This window comes from Babylonia areolata, chromosome 12 (assembly GCF_041734735.1).
Source record: "Babylonia areolata isolate BAREFJ2019XMU chromosome 12, ASM4173473v1, whole genome shotgun sequence".
NCBI classification, from domain to species: domain Eukaryota; kingdom Metazoa; phylum Mollusca; class Gastropoda; order Neogastropoda; family Buccinidae; genus Babylonia; species Babylonia areolata.
This window is the reverse complement of record NC_134887.1, coordinates 19,864,486-19,881,985: the sequence shown is the minus strand read 5'-3', so window position 1 is coordinate 19,881,985 and position 17,500 is coordinate 19,864,486. Positions and strand designations below refer to the sequence as shown.

General features: G+C 45.0%; 1 protein-coding gene across 1 annotated transcript in view; it reads left to right on the top strand.

Moving 5' to 3' along the window:
• Positions 1 to 17,500, top strand: part of LOC143287857 (UPF0764 protein C16orf89-like) — a 42,889-nt gene that overhangs the window by 11,687 nt on the left and 13,702 nt on the right. Inside the window, exon 3 of the mRNA XM_076596095.1 lies at positions 13,472 to 13,599. Coding sequence (XP_076452210.1) covers positions 13,472 to 13,599 — 128 coding nt within the window. The remainder of the gene's footprint in view (positions 1 to 13,471; positions 13,600 to 17,500) is intronic.

Genomic DNA, 17,500 nt, shown 5'->3' with positions numbered 1-17,500 from the left:
TTTAATTACATATTTTTTTTAATCTCCAAGTCAGAATTATTCTTGCTTTCAAAGTTAATCAGCGAGATTTTGCCTATGAACAGCACTCAGAGTTTTGTGAATGTCAAAGAGAAAGCGGAAACAGGAGGCTGGGGAACACAATGTATCAGTAGCTCAAGGAGGCGTTACTGCGTTCGGTCAAATCCATATACGCTATACCACATCTGCCAAGTAGATGCCTGACCAGCAGCGTAACCCAACGCGCTTAGTCAGGCCTTGAGAAGAAAAAGGAAAACAAGTCAAGAAAAAAAAGGAAAAGAAAAAAAAGAGTAAAAAATAACCAAAAAAGAAAAAAAAAAAGAAGAAAAAAAAAAGGTTGAGAAGAGCAAAGCTGGTCACACTGACTGCCCGTTTTGTCTGATGTGGAAACGGACGAAATGAATTTTCTCGTGTTTGCTTGTGAATTTTTTGTCTTAAATCTTTTTTTAAATTTTTTTTTTGGTTTTACTTCGTTTCGTCTAAACATCGAAAATTTACCCATGCTTGAGTTCTTTTTCGTTCATTTAACCCTTTCACCGCCAGTCAATTTAGAGTACAAAATTCCCTTGTGGTATAAACACAGAAGAGACAGTTGCTAAGAATAGCTGGGGATTCCCCCTGCGATGTATAGAAAATATGGCCTATCCTTCCACCGAACATTAAGAGCGGTATGTTCATGGATAACAGACCAATGAATAGTCACCTTTCAGTGACATGGGTCCTGTACCACGCCTGTGCATAAATGCGAGCTTGGCGGTGAAAGGGTTAAAGGCGTCGAGGGTCAGGATATTAGTCTTTCTGGCGTTTCTCACTGGTGAACTTTGTCGGTGATCCCTGCCTTCCGGTGTTCACCGTTTCCTTTCAACGTCTCCTCTTCACGATGAAGATACTGTCACAGCATTGTTTCCTCTTCACTCTGGCTGCAAAACATGGGTGTAAATGCGTTGTGTGTGTGTGTGTGTGTGTGTGTGTGTGTGTGTGTGTGTGTGTGTGTGTGTGTGTGTGTTTTCTCTCTCTTTCTCTGTCTCTTTTTGTCTCTGTCTGTCTGTCTCTTATTCTCCCTCCCTCCCTCTCCCTCTCTCTCTCCCTCTCTCTCTCTCTCCCTGTCTCTCTCTCACTCCCTCTCTCTCTCCCCCCCCTCTCTCTCCCAGTTTCCCCTCTCTCCCCCCCCTCTCTATCCCTCCGTCTCTCTCTCTCCCTCTCTCTCTCTCCCTCTCCCTTTCTCCCCCCACCTCTCCCTCTCTCTCCGTCTCTCCCCCCTCTCTCTCCCTCCGTCTCTCCCTCTCTCTCCCTCCCTCTCTCTCTCCCTCTCCCCCTCTCTCTCTCCCTCTCCCTCCCTCTCCCCCCCTCTCTCCCTCCCCCCCCTCTCTCCCTCTCCTCCCCCCTTCCCTCTCTGGTTCCCACTCTCCGGTGTACAAAGGCAAAGCAAAATAGTGTCTCCATGTGCCCCCTGGAGGCATTGAAACGTTACATACATACATCTTGTACACAAACCATGAAAACAGTAAGAGTGATGTCAAAAGAACAGAGAAGAAAAAAAAAGAAGAAAAAAAAGGACCAATCGCGCAACTACACATGAATAATTACTGACGTTTATGTGCCGGTCTGTCACTGTCCCTCAGTTTCCTTTGTCCGTATCACGTGCTCACTATAAACCTCTGCAGCTCTTCAATAACATGACGTCCAGAAGACTGTCCACAATCGATCGTCTTCCTCTGTTGTGTGGCAGGCGATAACACGCCGCCATTGACCTGTGGACAACATCCATTGTCCGTGGGGGGTTTTCCCCCCCGTCGACGACAGACAAAAAACCAACTGATGGAAAAAATAATCATGGCTCCGGTGATTGGGGATGAGGAACGAACAAATGAACGCACAGGGATAGTTATTAGGGAAGATTATATCATTATACAGACTGAAGAAGAAGGGTGTGGGGGGGATGAGGAAGAAGAAAAAGAGGAGGAAGAGAAAGAAGAAGAAGAAGGAGGAGGAGGGGGGTGGGGGCACGAAGAGAGAGAAGAAGAAGAAGATGGAAGAGGAGGAGGAGACGAAGAAGAAGAAGCAGAAGAAAATTTGGAGGAGGAGAAAGATGATGATGATGAGGAAGAGGAAGAGGAAGAGAAGGAAGAAGAAGAAGAAAGGGGGAAGAGTAGGAGGAGGAGACGAAGAAGAGGAAGAGCAACATTTGGAGGCTGAGAAAGAAGAAGGGATGAGGAGGTCGAGGACTATGTGAGGAAGAAGAAAGGAGGAGAACGAAGAAGAAGAAGATGATGATGAAGATGATGATAATGAAGAAGAAGAAGAAAAAAACATAGCTGGTACCTGACTGTGGCGACGTGCGTTGATGGAGAGAGAGCAGCCTGAAATCAGACATACATGATTTTGTTTGTGACGAGAAAAGTGTACAACACAAAACCAACTCTTGCAACACACACACACACACACACACACACACACACACACACACACACACACAACAACAACAACAACAACAACCAACCAACCGACATACCTACCAACCAACCAACCAAACAAACAAATGGAAAAAAAAGACATAATATTTTCAAAGGAAATACTCTCACCAGCTGAGTATATCAAACACATCAAATCTTAATGGTAAAACAGGACAGAAACGGTACTTGCTCAGTATAATATATGATTTTGGATTTTTCGATTTCTTCTACGACACTAGACATGCCATCAGAATGAATGGTTTCGTATTTGACACCTGGCTGGGAGGGAGGGAAACAAAACTGACTGTGTTCATCTGACACTGAGACACGAACGTGAGTAAACCGAGACACAGGTATGATTAAAAAGAGATCGAAGAATCATCATTATTCTCTTGGTATGTGAGTCATTTACATATTTTGATTGTGAGATTTTGTTCAAATTAGACGGACAAACGAACAATGAAAACGTGGGGTGGGATGGTGTGGGGGAGTGGGGTGGGGGTGGGGGTTCTCGCTATTTCCTATGCGATTTGAATGACAAAAATGTATCTCTTTTCCCATTCAAATCTGTTAGGAATATTTCCTTTTCTGAAATGAAATCGCACAGGAAGCATCTTTTTCTGGCGGTTTTTTTTTTGCATTTGTATTATTTTCTTTCTTCTTTTTTTTTTCTTTTACCATTGAAAGTCTTGTAGAGGGCTTACGCTAGGTGGAGCGTTCAAATACGTAGCGAAGTGGGATTTTTTTTTCATGTTTGTGTCTTCAAGGCAGAATGGAACGGTAGCCTTTGTTGCATCTTCTTTTTGTTCATTTCTATTATTCGAAATCACGAGACTGGGAGGAAGGTGGCAGAATGGTCAAGACGTTTATCTGCCAGTGTACCTACAGTGTCCGTGGGGGTCTGGATTCGATTCTCGCTCTCACCCTTTCTCCCAAGTTTAACTGGAAAATCAAACCGAGCGTCTAGTCATTCAGATTAGACGTTAAACCGAGGTCCCGTGTGCAGCACGCTCTTGGCACCATGGAAAAGAAGCCATGGCAACAAATGTGTTGTCCTCTGACAATATTCTGTTGAAGAAATGGACTCTGACAGGCACACTCACACACACACACACACACACACACACACACACACACACACACACACACACACACACACACACACACACACACACACACACACACAGAGCGTGCAGCGTACATGGATTTGTCCGAACGCTTTGACGCCTTGCGAAACTGAAACTGAAACTGAAACTGCAGGTTTTCTTTTCCTAGGGTTCCACTGTCTGTGCCCCCCCCCCCCCGCCGTCCTCCCCTCCCCCCGCCCCCTTTTTTTTAAATTTTCTTATTTTTTCTCTCATCTTCTTCGTGCGATGGCACGTCTCGAGGAAGTGGGCCTGTTTTTCCCTTGTGTTTCCATGTACCCAAATAGAGTTTCTCGGATTAAAAATGATTTTGAACCTTTGAACCTTTGATATTTTTGTTCTGTAACCGACGCTTGATTTTTTCTTTGTTCTGAATTTCTTTCTGGTCAACAAGTGCAAATCATTGTTGTTTAGTTGTTGGTTTCTTTCTTTCCTTCTTTCTTCCGCCATTTATTTCGGTTCTTTCTTCCTCTTCCGTTCCCACTTTTCTATCTTATTATTATTATTATTATTATTTTATTTTATTTTTTTGCTACTGTAAATCTACCAATCATAATCATTATTTCTTTCTTTCCGTCTTTTTTTCCTTTGCTTCTTTCACCGCCTCTGCACATCCCCGAAAACGGAGTATGGCTGCCTACATGGCGGGGTAAATAAACAACAACAACAAAAAACACACACCAAAAAACGGTCATGCACGCAAAATGTTACATGTCTGTCTGAGTGTGAATGTGTGCGTGCCTGAAATGTGATTGAATGACACAGGAAACTAATTATGAGCGCCCAGTGGCAGCCGTCATTCAGCTCTACCCAGGTAGGCAGCCTGTTGTGTAAATGACTCCGTGTTTGTAAAGCGCTTAGAGCTTGGTCTTTGACCGAGGATAGGCGCTGTATAAGTATCTATATCAATCATTTTTTTTTCTTTTCTTTCATTCTCATTCGTTCTTGGTTTTCTTTGTTTCTTTCTGGTAGATATCTGCACCTTACACCGTTACCATTCTTCATTATTTCATCCCTTTCGTCATTCCTTCATACTTTTCTTCTTTTTTTTCTTTTGAAACCTTAGTGTCTTCTTTGCAATCAGATTAATCCACGGAATCTTCTCTTTTTAATTCCCGAAAAGCATCTTTTTTCAGACTTCGTTCACACACAAACACACACACACACACACACACACACACACACACACACACACACACACACACACACGGACGAAGCTTTGGAGGTGGTCTCTGAGATCAATGTGCTGATCCTCTTGTTCGAAATGGACAGACAAATGGGCGACTCTTCAGATTATGCGGTGGAGGGCACCCAGAGAGACAAAAACAAATGGCCATAGGAGGGAGAGAGGGACACACACACACACACACACACACATACACACACACACACACACACACACACACACACACACACACACACAACTCTGAATAGTTTAATGGATAGGCGTCAGGCCCATGTCTTTGAGGGTGAGAGAGAGAGAGAGGAAGGGAGAGAGAGAGAGGAATGGAGAGAGGAATGGAGAGAGAGAGAGAGAGAGGAAGGAATGGAGAGAGAGAGGAATGGAGAGAGAGAGGAATGGAGAGAGAGAGAGGAAGGAATGGAGAGAGAGAGAGAGGAATGGAGAGAGAGAGGAATGGAGAGAGAGAGAGAGAGCGAGAAATGGAGAGAGAGAGAGTGGGGGAGATATATAGAAGGAGGGAGAGGAGGGGGGGAGGGGAGATACATATAGAGAATGACAGATAGAGGGAGGGAGAGAGAGAGAAAAGAGAGAGATACAAACACACTCACTGTGAGAGACAAAGACTAAGTACGGAAGCAGAAAGACAGACAGACAGACACACACACACACACATACACACACACACACACACACACACACACACACACACACACACACACACACACACAGAGAGAGAATAGGGAGCAACCTCTGTAAGCAGGTGTTAAAAAATAAAAGAAAGCAAGCTGTCACATCGTTAAAGCTGGCTGTCCACATGGAATTGCAATTGTATGGGGTCAGAATGGAGCTGAACAGGAACCGACTCTCTCACTGACGACCTGGGTACAACTGGGCGGGTCATCCCAATTCGCCTATTCCCGATTCGTCTATTCCTGATTTGCCTATTTCCGATTCGCTTATGACGGAATTGGTGATGCCGGATCGCTATTTCCCAGTACGCCTATTTACTCAGTTTTGCTCTCTCTCTCTCTCTCTTTCTCTCTGTCTCTGTCTGTCTGTCTGTCTGTCTGTCTCCCTACCTCTGTGTGTGTGTGTGTGTGTGTGTGTGTGTGTGTGTGTGTGTGTGTGTGTGCGAGCGTGCGTGCGTGCGTGCGTGCGTGCGTGTGTGTGTGTGTGGGTGTGTGTGTGCGAGCGTGCATGCGTGCGCGCGTGCGCGCGCGCGCGCGCGCGCGCGCGTGTGTGTGTAACACTGAGAGAGACTGAAACAGACAGAGACAGAGGCTTAACCCTTTCACCGCCAGTCAATTTAGAGTGCTAAATTCCCTTGTGGTATAAATACAGAAAAGACAGCGGCTAAGAATAGCTGGGGATTCCCCCTGCGATGTATAGAAAATGTGGCTTATCCTACCACCGAACAGTAAGAACAGTTGGTTCATGGATAACAGACCAATGAATGGTCATCTTTCAGTGACATGGGTCCTGTACCACGCCAGTGCATAAATGCGAGCTTGGCGGTGAAATGGTTAAGAGGCAAAACGGGAACGGCTGGTAGCCGAAACAGAACAAAGAATCAAACTTTGGAGAGGCAGTCGAGAGCGGCAGCCCGAAAAAAAAGAAAAGAAAAAAAAAAAAGAACAACAACAAACAACGTGTGAGCGAAACAAGCAGATCGGGTCTGCTCCAAACCTGGGTTACCCGGGAGAGGGCAAGGGTGGTGGGAGAGATGAGTGTGTGTGTGTGTGTGTGTGGGGGGGGGGGGGGGGGGCAGGGGTTTAAGGATGGCCATGAACATTCATACTGCATCATGTAGCCACACAATAAACTCTCACTCAGACCATCCTCCATGCATTACGTAGCCACACAAAAACGCTTTGACATCTTCCATGCACGGTATGATAACACAGACTAACACCCACAGCTAATGTTCTAAAGCTCCTAACTCTTCCTCTCTGGGATTTGACTCGCAGGCTTTAACCCTTTCACCGCCAAGCTCGCATTTATGCACCGGCGTGGTAGAGAACCCATGTCACTGAAAGGTGACCATTCACTGGTCTGTCATCCATGAACCTACTGCTTTTAATGTTTGGTGGTAGGATAGGCCATATTTTCTATACATCGCGGGGGGAATTCCCAGCTGTTCTTAGCCACTGTCTTTTCTGTGTTTATACCACAAGGGAATTTTGTATTCTAAATTGACTGACGGTGAAAGGGTTAACTTCCAGAACATCCCCAAGTTGATGGACAGTAACACAGCAACACTGACAACAGCAAACAAAAAGTGTGGAACGAGTTCTGAGCGTGCTGGTGTCAGTTTTCAGAGCGTTTTCAAGAATTTGGATGTAAAATATGTTTGCAACAAAACGAGTACAAAACAAAAGACGAAATAGATATGCAACAAAAGTGTCACAAGCCAGAAAAAAAGTGGAAACTGTTTCACACACACACACACACACACACACACACACACACACATGCTCACCTCTCACACGTAAGAGGACGCCCGCGTGTATGCATGCACTCACACATACTCATACATACATACATGCAGACAGACAGACAGACAGACAGACAGACAGACAGATGCACGCTGCACATAAAACGAAAAAGCATTTCTGCAAGAAATGTTAGGAAACTCCCAGTAAAATCTAAGCCCGCATCTATGTAAAATAAAAACGTAATGGAGCCACGCCTTTGGTAAGCCAGAAAAACAAACAAACAAACAAACAAAAAAAACACAACAAAAAACAGTTTGTAAAACTCACAAAAGGCAAAGCCATTATTCATCTTACGGAAGATAAAAACAAACATGCCTTCTCACCATAACATCAGTTTAAACGAGAAATCCACACGAGGCAATCGCTTGTGAGAACGGGGGGTGGGGGGGGGTGAGGGGGGTGGGGGTGGGGGTTGGGTGGGGGCGTGGGGGAATTGGGGGGTGCGGGAGGAGAGGTCTGGGTGTGGTGGGGGCGGAGGAGGGGGAGGGGGGCGGGGCGGGGGGTGGGGGGCGGCGGGAGACCGGAGCGAAAGCATAAAAGCAGAGGTAGCAGTTCATAAACTGGGAGTTCTGAGAAAGAGAGAGAGAGAGAGAAGGGTGGGGTGGATTTGGGGGGGGGCGGGGGGGGGTTGGGGAGGGAGCAGGGAGAGAGAGCGGGACAGACAGACAGACAGAGAGTGAAAGAGAGAGCGCAAAACGGAAAGAGTGTGTGTGTGTGTGTGTGTGTGTGTGTGTGTGTGTGTGTGTGTGTGAGAGAGAGAGAGAGAGAGAGAGAGAGAGAGAGAGAGATTATTATTATTCTTATTATTACTCTATATAAGACATTACTGATGACATCTCATAAATGAAGACAGAACTGGTCTTTTTGATTACAACAACAGTTACAACCACTACGACTACCGCCAAGACAGAAAGAAAGAGTGAAAGAGAGAGGGGAAGGGAGACAGAAACAGAGATGGATGAGGATATAGGAAAGAAAGAGACTCAGCGAGAGAGAGGGAGAGAGAGAGAGAGGGATGGAGAGAGAGGGAGAGATGGAGAGAGAGAGGGAGAGAGAGAGGGAGAGAGAGGGAGGGAGAGAGGGAGAGAGAGGGAGAGAGAGAGAGAGGGATGGAGAGAGAGAGAGAGAGGGAGAGAGAGAGGGAGAGAGAGGGAGGGAGGGAGCGAGGGAGAGAGAGAGGGAGAGAGAGAGAGAGAGGGAGAGAGAGAGAGGGAGACAGAGAGAGAGAGGGGGGAGAGAGAGAGGGAGAGAGAAAGAGAGGGAGAGAGAGAGAGGGGGAGAGAGGGGGAGAGAGGGGGATGGAGAGAGAGGGAGAGAGGGAGAGAGAGAGGGAGAGAGAGAGAGGGAGAGAGAGAGAGAGGGAGAGGGAGAGAGAGAGGGAGAGAGAGAGAAAGAGGGAGGGAGAGAGAGAGAGAGAGAGAGGGAGAGAGAGAGGGAGAGAGAGAGAGGGAGAGAGAAAGTGAGGGAGAGAGAGAGAGGGGGAGAGGGGGAGAGAGAGGGAGAGAGAGAGAGAGGGAGAGAGAGAGGGAGAGAGAGGGAGAGAGAGAGAGAGAAGGTGTAAGCAGTGATCGAATGAGGAGGTAACATACTGAAAGGAGAGGGATAGAGACTCAGACAGACAGACAGACAGACAGACAGACAGAAAGACAAACAGCATAACAGACAAAGAGAGACGAAGAATACAGTTCTTACTTATGTTTACTTTTACCTTGATATTTTGATGACAAATACATCCTGACCACCACGCATCCTCAGACTGATTAATTCAGTCATGTTCCCACCTGGGGTTTCTTGCATGAGAAACGGTGTTTCAGCATTGATATATTATAATACTGACAGTACAAATTGCAGACCTCGGACTGAAATAAAAAGCCGCAACTAAAACGTGACAGATTTACCACTCGGATGAGCACTTTGACTTTTGTTTAGTGTGAAAGAACCGCAGTATCATCATCTCATACTCATGACATTTCTCCTCACCCGTATTGTAACTAAATAATTATCACCATCTACCCACCAACTACCCCATCCCTCCTCCCTCCTCCTTCTCCCGCCCCCCTTACACAAACACATCCAAGAGAGAGAGAGAGAGAGAGAGAGAGAGAGAGAGAGAGAAATTCAGAACTCAAAACCCAAAAGTTTTTGGTTTTGTTTTTTGTTGTATTCAAGTATTAAGATTATAGACATGGCCTATTCCACCAGTCTGTCATTTCTTATTTACACCCATGACAGAACTGCAGATAGCGCGCACATATATGAAAGAAAGTGGAGAAAGAAAACAAATATTCGTGCACAGTGACATATAACACACAGAGAGAGAACGAACGAACGAACGAACAAACGAAATATTGTTTTTCCAGGGTATTGAGATAAGCATAATGACAAGAATGCTTTTTTTTCCACCCAGCCCTGGGGTACAAAAGTAAATAAATAAATCAAAAAAGAAAAAAAAACGCACAAAGGCAAATAGAGAAAATTCATATCAGAAGAGAGGAAAAAGGAGGGGGATGTTGGGGGGGTGTGTGTGGGGGGGGAGAGGGGGTGTGGGGGGTGCGGCGGGGGGAGGGGGGGAGAGGGGAGAGAGTAAAGAAGAAAAGATGAGAGTGAGAGAGACAGACAGACAGACAGACTGATAAATCGACAGAAGAGAGAGAGAGCGAGAGAGAGAGAGAGAGAGAGAGAGAGAGGGCTGGGGGACGAGGTGGGTGGGTAAAAAGTTACATTACAAAGTTAAATTACAACACATATCAAAGAAAATGGAAGAACAATAATGCAGTAATGTACACACAAGTATGAGATTCATGAAAGAAAATGTGAGTAATATGGGAGAAGGAGAGAGGCATATCTTATAATAACACCATAAACAATACAGGGAGTGGATTTCTGTGAATTACAGTGTAAGAGAGAGAGAGAGAGAGAGAGAGAGAGAGAGAGAGAGAGAGAGAGAGAGAGAGAGAGAGAGAGAGAGAGAGAGAGAGAGAGAGATATTGGAATTATGTAACGCATTTGTATCGTTTTATATCATGATCTCACAAATTTTTTTTTATCTCTTTATTGCCATCCTTCTATTCTCACTCACTCTTTTCTCTTTGCATCTCACTTTGATTTGATTGCATTTACTTGTCTTTTGTGTTGCTTCCTCATTTGAAATATTTCATGTTGCTGTCTTCCACTGAGGTTGGATCGGCTCTCCAGGCCTGACCAGCACGTTGGGGTTTATGCCGAAGTCAGGCATCTGCTTCCTTCCCACCTCCCTTTTTGACTCACTTGTGTAAACAAAGGGAGTCTGTGTTTTAACCCGGTGTTCGGTTGTGTGTGTGTGTGTGTGTGTGTGTGTGTGTGTGTGTGTGTGTGTGTGTGTGTGTGTGTGTGTGTGTGTGTGTGTGTGTGTGTGTGTGTGTCCGTGGTAAACTTAAACATTGACATTTTCTCTGCAAGTACTTTGTCAGTTGACACCAAATTAGGCATAAAAATAGGAAAAATTCAGTTCTTTCCAGTCATCTTGTTTAAAACAATATTGCACCTCTGGGATGGGCACACAAAAAAATGAAGCCTAATTATATGCAAACTGCATTTACTGTTATAGTTATATTTTTTGTATTCTCTAAACTTGGCACTTTGATCTGATATTCTGACACAACAACAAGAGCAGTCATTATTATCATTTTTTGTTCAAACAGGAACTTCTTTTGCTAAGCATGGAAGTTTTATTTATTTTGCAACCGTTTTGGTGCAGATAGTAAAAAAGGGAAATTACTCTGTATTAATGCTAGGGGAATTAATTTGCTTTAAACTGATCTTTCTCATCTTAAACATTACATTTTGAAATTGTACTCAATACATAAAAAGCTTGGATTTTTTTTTAAAGTGTATCACAAGTGAGTCTTGAAGGCCTTGCCTCTCTTGTTTTTCTTGTTAAAGCAGATGTCGTGCAGCATGTATGGATAAGCCTTCACGCTATAATGAACACCTCCTTGGGACTGAAACCGTGAAGGAAGTTATGGAAGGGAGATGAGGGATGATGGTGATAAACCTGGCAAGAAACTGTGGTGTAGGATAATGACCCGTGTCCTCAATGGATTGATAATATGCTCGTGTGGGGTGGAGAAAGGGTGGATGGACAAGTGTGGGGTGGAGAAAGGGTGGATGGACAAGTGTGGGGTGGAGAAAGGGTGGATGAACAAGTGTGGGGTGGAGAAAGGGTGGATGGACAAGTGTGGGGTGGAGAAAGGGTGGATGAACAAGTGTGGGGTGGAGAAAGGGTGGATGGACAAGTGTGGGGTGGAGAAAGGGTGGATGGACAAGGGTGGGGTGGAGAAAGGGTGGATGAACAAGTGTGGGGTGGAGAAAGGGTGGATGGACAAGTGTGGGGTGGAGAAAGGGTGGATGGACAAGTGTGGGGTGGAGAAAGGGTGGATGAACAAGTGGGAGGTGGAGTAAGGGTGGATGGACAAGGGTGGGGTGGAGAAAGGGTGGATGAACAAGTGGGAGGTGGAGTAAGGGTGGATGGACAAGTGTGGGGTGGAGAAAGGGTGGATGGACAAGTGGGGGGTGGAGAAAGGGTGGATGGACAAGGGTGGGGTGGAGAAAGGGTGGATGAACAAGTGTGGGGTGGAGAAAGGGTGGATGGACAAGGGTGGGGTGGAGAAAGGGTGGATGGACAAGTGTGGGGTGGAGAAAGGGTGGATGGACAAGTGTGGGGTGGAGAAAGGGTGGATGGACAAGTGTGGGGTGGAGAAAGGGTGGATGAACAAGTGGGAGGTGGAGTAAGGGTGGATGGACAAGTGTGGGGTGGAGAAAGGGTGGATGAACAAGTGTGGGGTGGAGAAAGGGTGGATGGACAAGTGTGGGGTGGAGAAAGGGTGGATGGACAAGGGTGGGGTGGAGAAAGGGTGGATGGACAAGGGTGGGGTGGAGAAAGGGTGGATGGACAAGTGTGGGGTGGAGAAAGGGTGGATGGACAAGGGTGGGGTGGAGAAAGGGTGGATGAACAAGTGTGGGGTGGAGAAAGGGTGGATGGACAAGTGTGGGGTGGAGAAAGGGTGGATGGACAAGTGGGGGGTGGAGAAAGGGTGGATGGACAAGTGTGGGGTGGAGAAAGGGTGGATGGACAAGTGGGGGTGGGGGTGGAGAAAGGGTGGATGGACAAGTGGGGGGTGGAGAAAGGGTGGATGGACAAGTGGGGGTGGGGGTGGAGAAAGGGTGGATGGACAAGTGTGGGGTGGAGAAAGGGTGGATGGACAAGTGGGGGGTGGAGAAAGGGTGGATGGACAAGTGTGGGGTGGAGAAAGGGTGGATGGACAAGTGGGAGGTGGAGAAAGGGTGGATGGACAAGTGTGGGGTGGAGAAAGGGTGGATGGACAAGTGGGGGGTGGAGAAAGGGTGGATGGACAAGTGGGAGGTGGAGAAAGGGTGGATGGACAAGTGGGAGGTGGAGAAAGGGTGGATGGACAAGTGGGAGGTGGAGAAAGGGTGGACGGACAAGTGGGAGGTGGAGAAAGGGTGGATGGACAAGTGGGGGGTGGAGAAAGGGTGGATGAACAAGTGTGGGGTGGAGAAAGGGTGGATGGACAAGTGTGGGGTGGAGAAAGGGTGGATGGACAAGTGTGGGGTGGAGAAAGGGTGGATGGACAAGTGGGGGGAGAGTGTTGGGGGCAGAGGGGGGGGGGGGGGGTATCACTGGTGTACTTGTTGGAAACGCGTCCGCCTGGGACGCGAGAGAATCTGAGCGCATGGGATCGAAGCCAGCATTAGCCAGTACATCTATTCTACCTTTCCACTGGACCTTGAGAGGTGGTCTGGACGTTAGTCATTCGGATGAGACGACAAACCGAGGTCCTGTGCGTAGATTTATGATTACGTCATAGCTGTTTAAGCCTTTCACTGCCAAACTCGCATTTATGCAGCAGCTAGGTAGAGGACTCATGTCACTGAAGGATGACCAGATCATGGGTCTGTTATCCATGAACCTACTGCTCTTCATGTTCGGTGGTAGGATAGGCCATATTTTCTACACATCACAGGGGGGAATCCCCAGCTATTCTTAGACACCATATTTTTCTGTGTTTATAGCACAAGCGAATTTTGCGCTCTAAATTGACTGGCGGTGAAAGGGTTAACCCGATTAATTATTCAACTTGTCCATTCCTTCCCTTTGATTTTTGTCGTTGTTGACAGGACAAATACTGGAAGCCCAGAAAGAGTGCCAGGGTAGCGGTTCCTGTCCGGAAGATCTGCAGCGCCGCCTACAGGCCATCGTGGACCAGTTTGACACGGCTGCCGAGGCGGCCTTGTCCTATGTGAAGGTCAGCGTGTGCTTTGTTGTGTTGCTGTGTGTCGTGTTGTACAGATCCTGTTGTTGTGCTGTGTTCTGCCTTGTTGTCCATGTTATTGCTACTACCTTTTTTATATTATAATTATTATTTATTTATTTATGTAAGCTTATCTATTATTTATTCACCGTTTTTTTCTCTCTCAAGGCCTGACTAAGCGCGTTGGGTTACGCTGCTGGTCAGGCATCTGCTTGGCAGATGTGGTGTAGCGTATATGGATTTGTCCGAACGCAGTGACGCCTCCTTGAGCTACTGAAACTGAAACTGAAACTGTCCATGTTGTACTGTGCTGCATCGCATCGCATCGCACCTCTGTATCATGTTGTGTTCTATCGTGTTGTATCGTGCTATAATCAGTGTTACTTAGATGCTTCCACGTCATTGGTCGCATGACACAGTCAAAGCACTCCATTCTCTGCAGTCCTTAGTCCAGCCAGTTTGCGGATTTATTCACTTGTTTGTTTATTTATTTATTTATTTGTTCATTCATTTATTTATTTCACAGCAGATGTTCTGCAGCATATATGGATCACTGAGACCGCACGCTTTGAAATTTCTCTGAAATTGAAAGTTAAGCTGAAAACTATTTCCGTGACTGTATAATAGAAAACAAACAGAAACAAGTGAAACCAAACCAAACGAAAAAGAAAAAGAAAACAACAACAACAACCACCCTGATCGACGAATAGAAGAAGAGAAAGAAAGGAAAGGAAGAGAAAGAAAGGAAGGAAAGGTAGAGAAAGAAAGAAAGGGTAGAGAAAGAAAGGAAGGGAAAGGTAGAGAAAGAAAGGAAAGGTAGAGAAAGAAAGGAACGGAAAGGTAGAGAAAGAAAGGAAGGAAAGGTAGAGAAAAAAAGGAAAGGTAGAGAAAGAAAGAAAGGAAAGGTAGAGAAAGAAAGGAAAGGAAGAGAAAGAAAGGAAGGAAAGGAAGAGAAAGAAAGGAAAGGAAAGGTAGAGAAAGAAAGGAAAGGTAGAGAAAGAAAGAAAGGAAGAGAAAGAAAGGAAGGGAAAGGTAGAGAAAGAAAGGAAAGGAAGAGAAAGAAAGAAAGGAAAGGTAGAGAAAGAAGGAAAGGAAAGGAAGAGAAAGAAAGGAAGGAAAGGTAGAGAAAGAAAGGAAAGGAAGAGAAAGAAAGGAAGGGAAAGGTAGAGAAAGAAAGGAAGGGAAAGGAAGAGAAAGAAAGGAAAGGAAGAGAAAGAAAGGAAGGGAAAGGTAGAGAAAGAAAGGAAGGGAAAGGTAGAGAAAGAAAGGAAGGAAAGGTAGAGAAAGAAAGGGAAAGGAAGAGAAAGAAAGGAAGGAAAGGTAGAGAAAGAAAGGAAGGGAAAGGTAGAGAAAGAAAGGAAAGGAAGAGAAAGAAAGAAAGGAAAAGGTAGAGAAAGAAAGAAAGGGAAAGGTAGAGAAAGAAAGGGAGGAAAGGAAGAGAAAGAAAGAAAGGAAAGGAAGAGAAAGAAAGAAAGGGAAAGGTAGAGAAAGAAAGGAAAGGAAGAGAAAGAAAGAAAGGAAAAGGTAGAGAAAGAAAGAAAGGAAGAGAAAGAAAGAAAGGAAAAGGAAGAGAAAGAAAGGAAAGGAAGAGAAAGAAAGAAAGGAAAGGTAGAGAAAGAAAGGGAGGAAAGGAAGAGAAAGAAAGAAAGGAAGAGAAAGAAAGAAAGGAAAAGGAAGAGAAAGAAAGGAAAGGAAGAGAAAGAAAGAAAGGAAAGGTAGAGAAAGAAAGAAAGGAAAGGAAGAGAAAGAAAGAAGGGAAAGGTAGAGAAAGAAAGAAAGGAAAGGAAGAGAAAGAAAGAAAGGAAAAGGTAGAGAAAGAAAGAAGGGAAAGGTAGAGAAAGAAAGAAAGGAAGAGAAAGAAAGAAAGGGAAAGGTAGAGAAAGAAAGGAAAGGAAGAGAAAGAAAGAAAGGAAAAGGTAGAGAAAGAAAGGGAGGAAAGGAAGAGAAAGAAAGAAAGGAAAGGAAGAGAAAGAAAGAAAGGGAAAGGTAGAGAAAGAAAGGGAGGAAAGGAAGAGAAAGAAAGAAAGGAAAGGAAGAGAAAGAAAGAAAGGGAAAGGTAGAGAAAGAAAGGGAGGAAAGGAAGAGAAAGAAGGAAAGGAAGAGAAAGAAAGAAAGGAAAGGAAGAGAAAGACAGGAAGGGAAGGTAGAGAAAGAAAGGGAGGAAAGGTAGAGAAAGAAAGGAAAGGTAGAGAAAGAAAGGAAGGGAAGGAAGAGAAAGAAAGGAAGGAAAGGTAGAGAAAGAAAGGAAGAGAAAGAAAGGAAGGGAAAGAAAGAGAAAGAAAGGAAGGGAAAGGTAGAGAAAGAAAGGAAGGGAAGGAAGAGAAAGAAAGGAAGGAAAGGTAGAGAAAGAAAGAAAGGTAGAGAAAGAAAGGGAGGAAAGGAACAGAAAGAAAGGAAGGGAAGGTAGAGAAAGGAAGGAAGGGAAAGGTAGAGAAAGAAAGAAAGGAAGAGAAAGAAAGGAAGGGAAAGGAAGAGAAAGAAAGAAAGGAAGAGAAAGAAAGGAAGGAAGAGAAAGAAAGGAAGGGAAAGGTAGAGAAAGAAAGGAAGGAAAGGTAGAGAAAGAAAGGAAAGGTAGAGAAAGAAAGGAAGGGAAAGGTAGAGAAAGGAAAGGAAGGGAAAGGTAGAGAAAGAAAGGTAGAGAAAGAAAGGGAAAGGTAGAGAAAGAAAGGAAGGGAAAGGTAGAGAAAGAAAGGTAGAGAAAGAAAGAAAGGAAAGGTAGAGAAAGAAAGGAAGGGAAAGGAAGGGAAAGGTAGAGAAAGAAAGGTAGAGAAAGAAAGGGAAAGGTAGAGAAAGAAAGGAAGGGAAAGGAAGGGAAAGGTAGAGAAAGGAAAGGAAGGGAAAGGTAGAGAAAGAAAGGAAGGGAAAGGAAGGGAAAGGTAGAGAAAGGAAAGGTAGAGAAAGGAAAGGTAGAGAAAGATAGAGAAAGGAAAGGAAGGGAAAGGTAGAGAAAGGAAAGGAAGGGAAAGGTAGAGAAAGGAAAGGTAGAGAAAGAAAGAAAGGAAAGGTAGAGAAAGGAAAGGAAGGGAAAGGTAGAGAAAGGAAAGGAAGGGAAAGGTAGAGAAAGAAAGGGAGGAAAGGTAGAGAAAGGAAAAGAAAGGGAAAGGTAGAGAAAGGAAAGGAAGGGAAGGATAGAGAAAGGAAAGGAAGGGAAAGGTAGAGAAAGAAAGGAGGTAGAGAAAGAAAGGAAGGAAAAGGTAGAGAAAGAAAGAAAGGGAAAGGTAGAGAAAGAAAGGAAGGGAAAGGTAGAGAAAGAAAGGAAGGAAAGGTAGAGAAAGAAAGGAAGGGAAAGGTAGAGAAAGGAAAGAAAGAAAGGAAGGAAAGGAAGAGAAAGAAAGGAAGGAAAGGTAGAGAAAGAAAGGAAGGGAAAGGTAGAGAAAGAAAGGAAGGAAAGGAAGAGAAAGAAAGGAAGGGAAAGGTAGAGAAAGAAAGGAAGGAAAGGAAGAGAAAGAAAGGAAGGGAAAGGTAGAGAAAGAAAGGAAGGAAAGGAAGAGAAAGAAAGGAAGGGAAAGGTAGAGAAAGAAAGGAAAGGAAAGGTAGAGAAAGAAAGGAAGGAAAGGTAGAGAAAGAAAGGAAAGGATATTTGTATTTGTATTTCTTTTTATCACAACAGATTTCTCTGTGTGAAATTCGGGCTGCTCTCTCCAGGGAGAGCGCGTCGCTACACTACAGCACCACCCATGTTTTGGTATTTTTTCCTGCGTGTAGTTTTATTTTGTTTTTCCTATCGAAGTGGATTTTTCTACAGAATTTTGCCAGAAACAATGTTGCCAAGGGTTCTTTTACGTACGCTAAGTGCATGCTGCAAACGGGACCTCGGTTTATCGTCTCATCCGAATGACTAGCGTCCAGACCACCACTCAAGGTCTAGTGGAGGGGGGAGAAAATATCGGCGGCG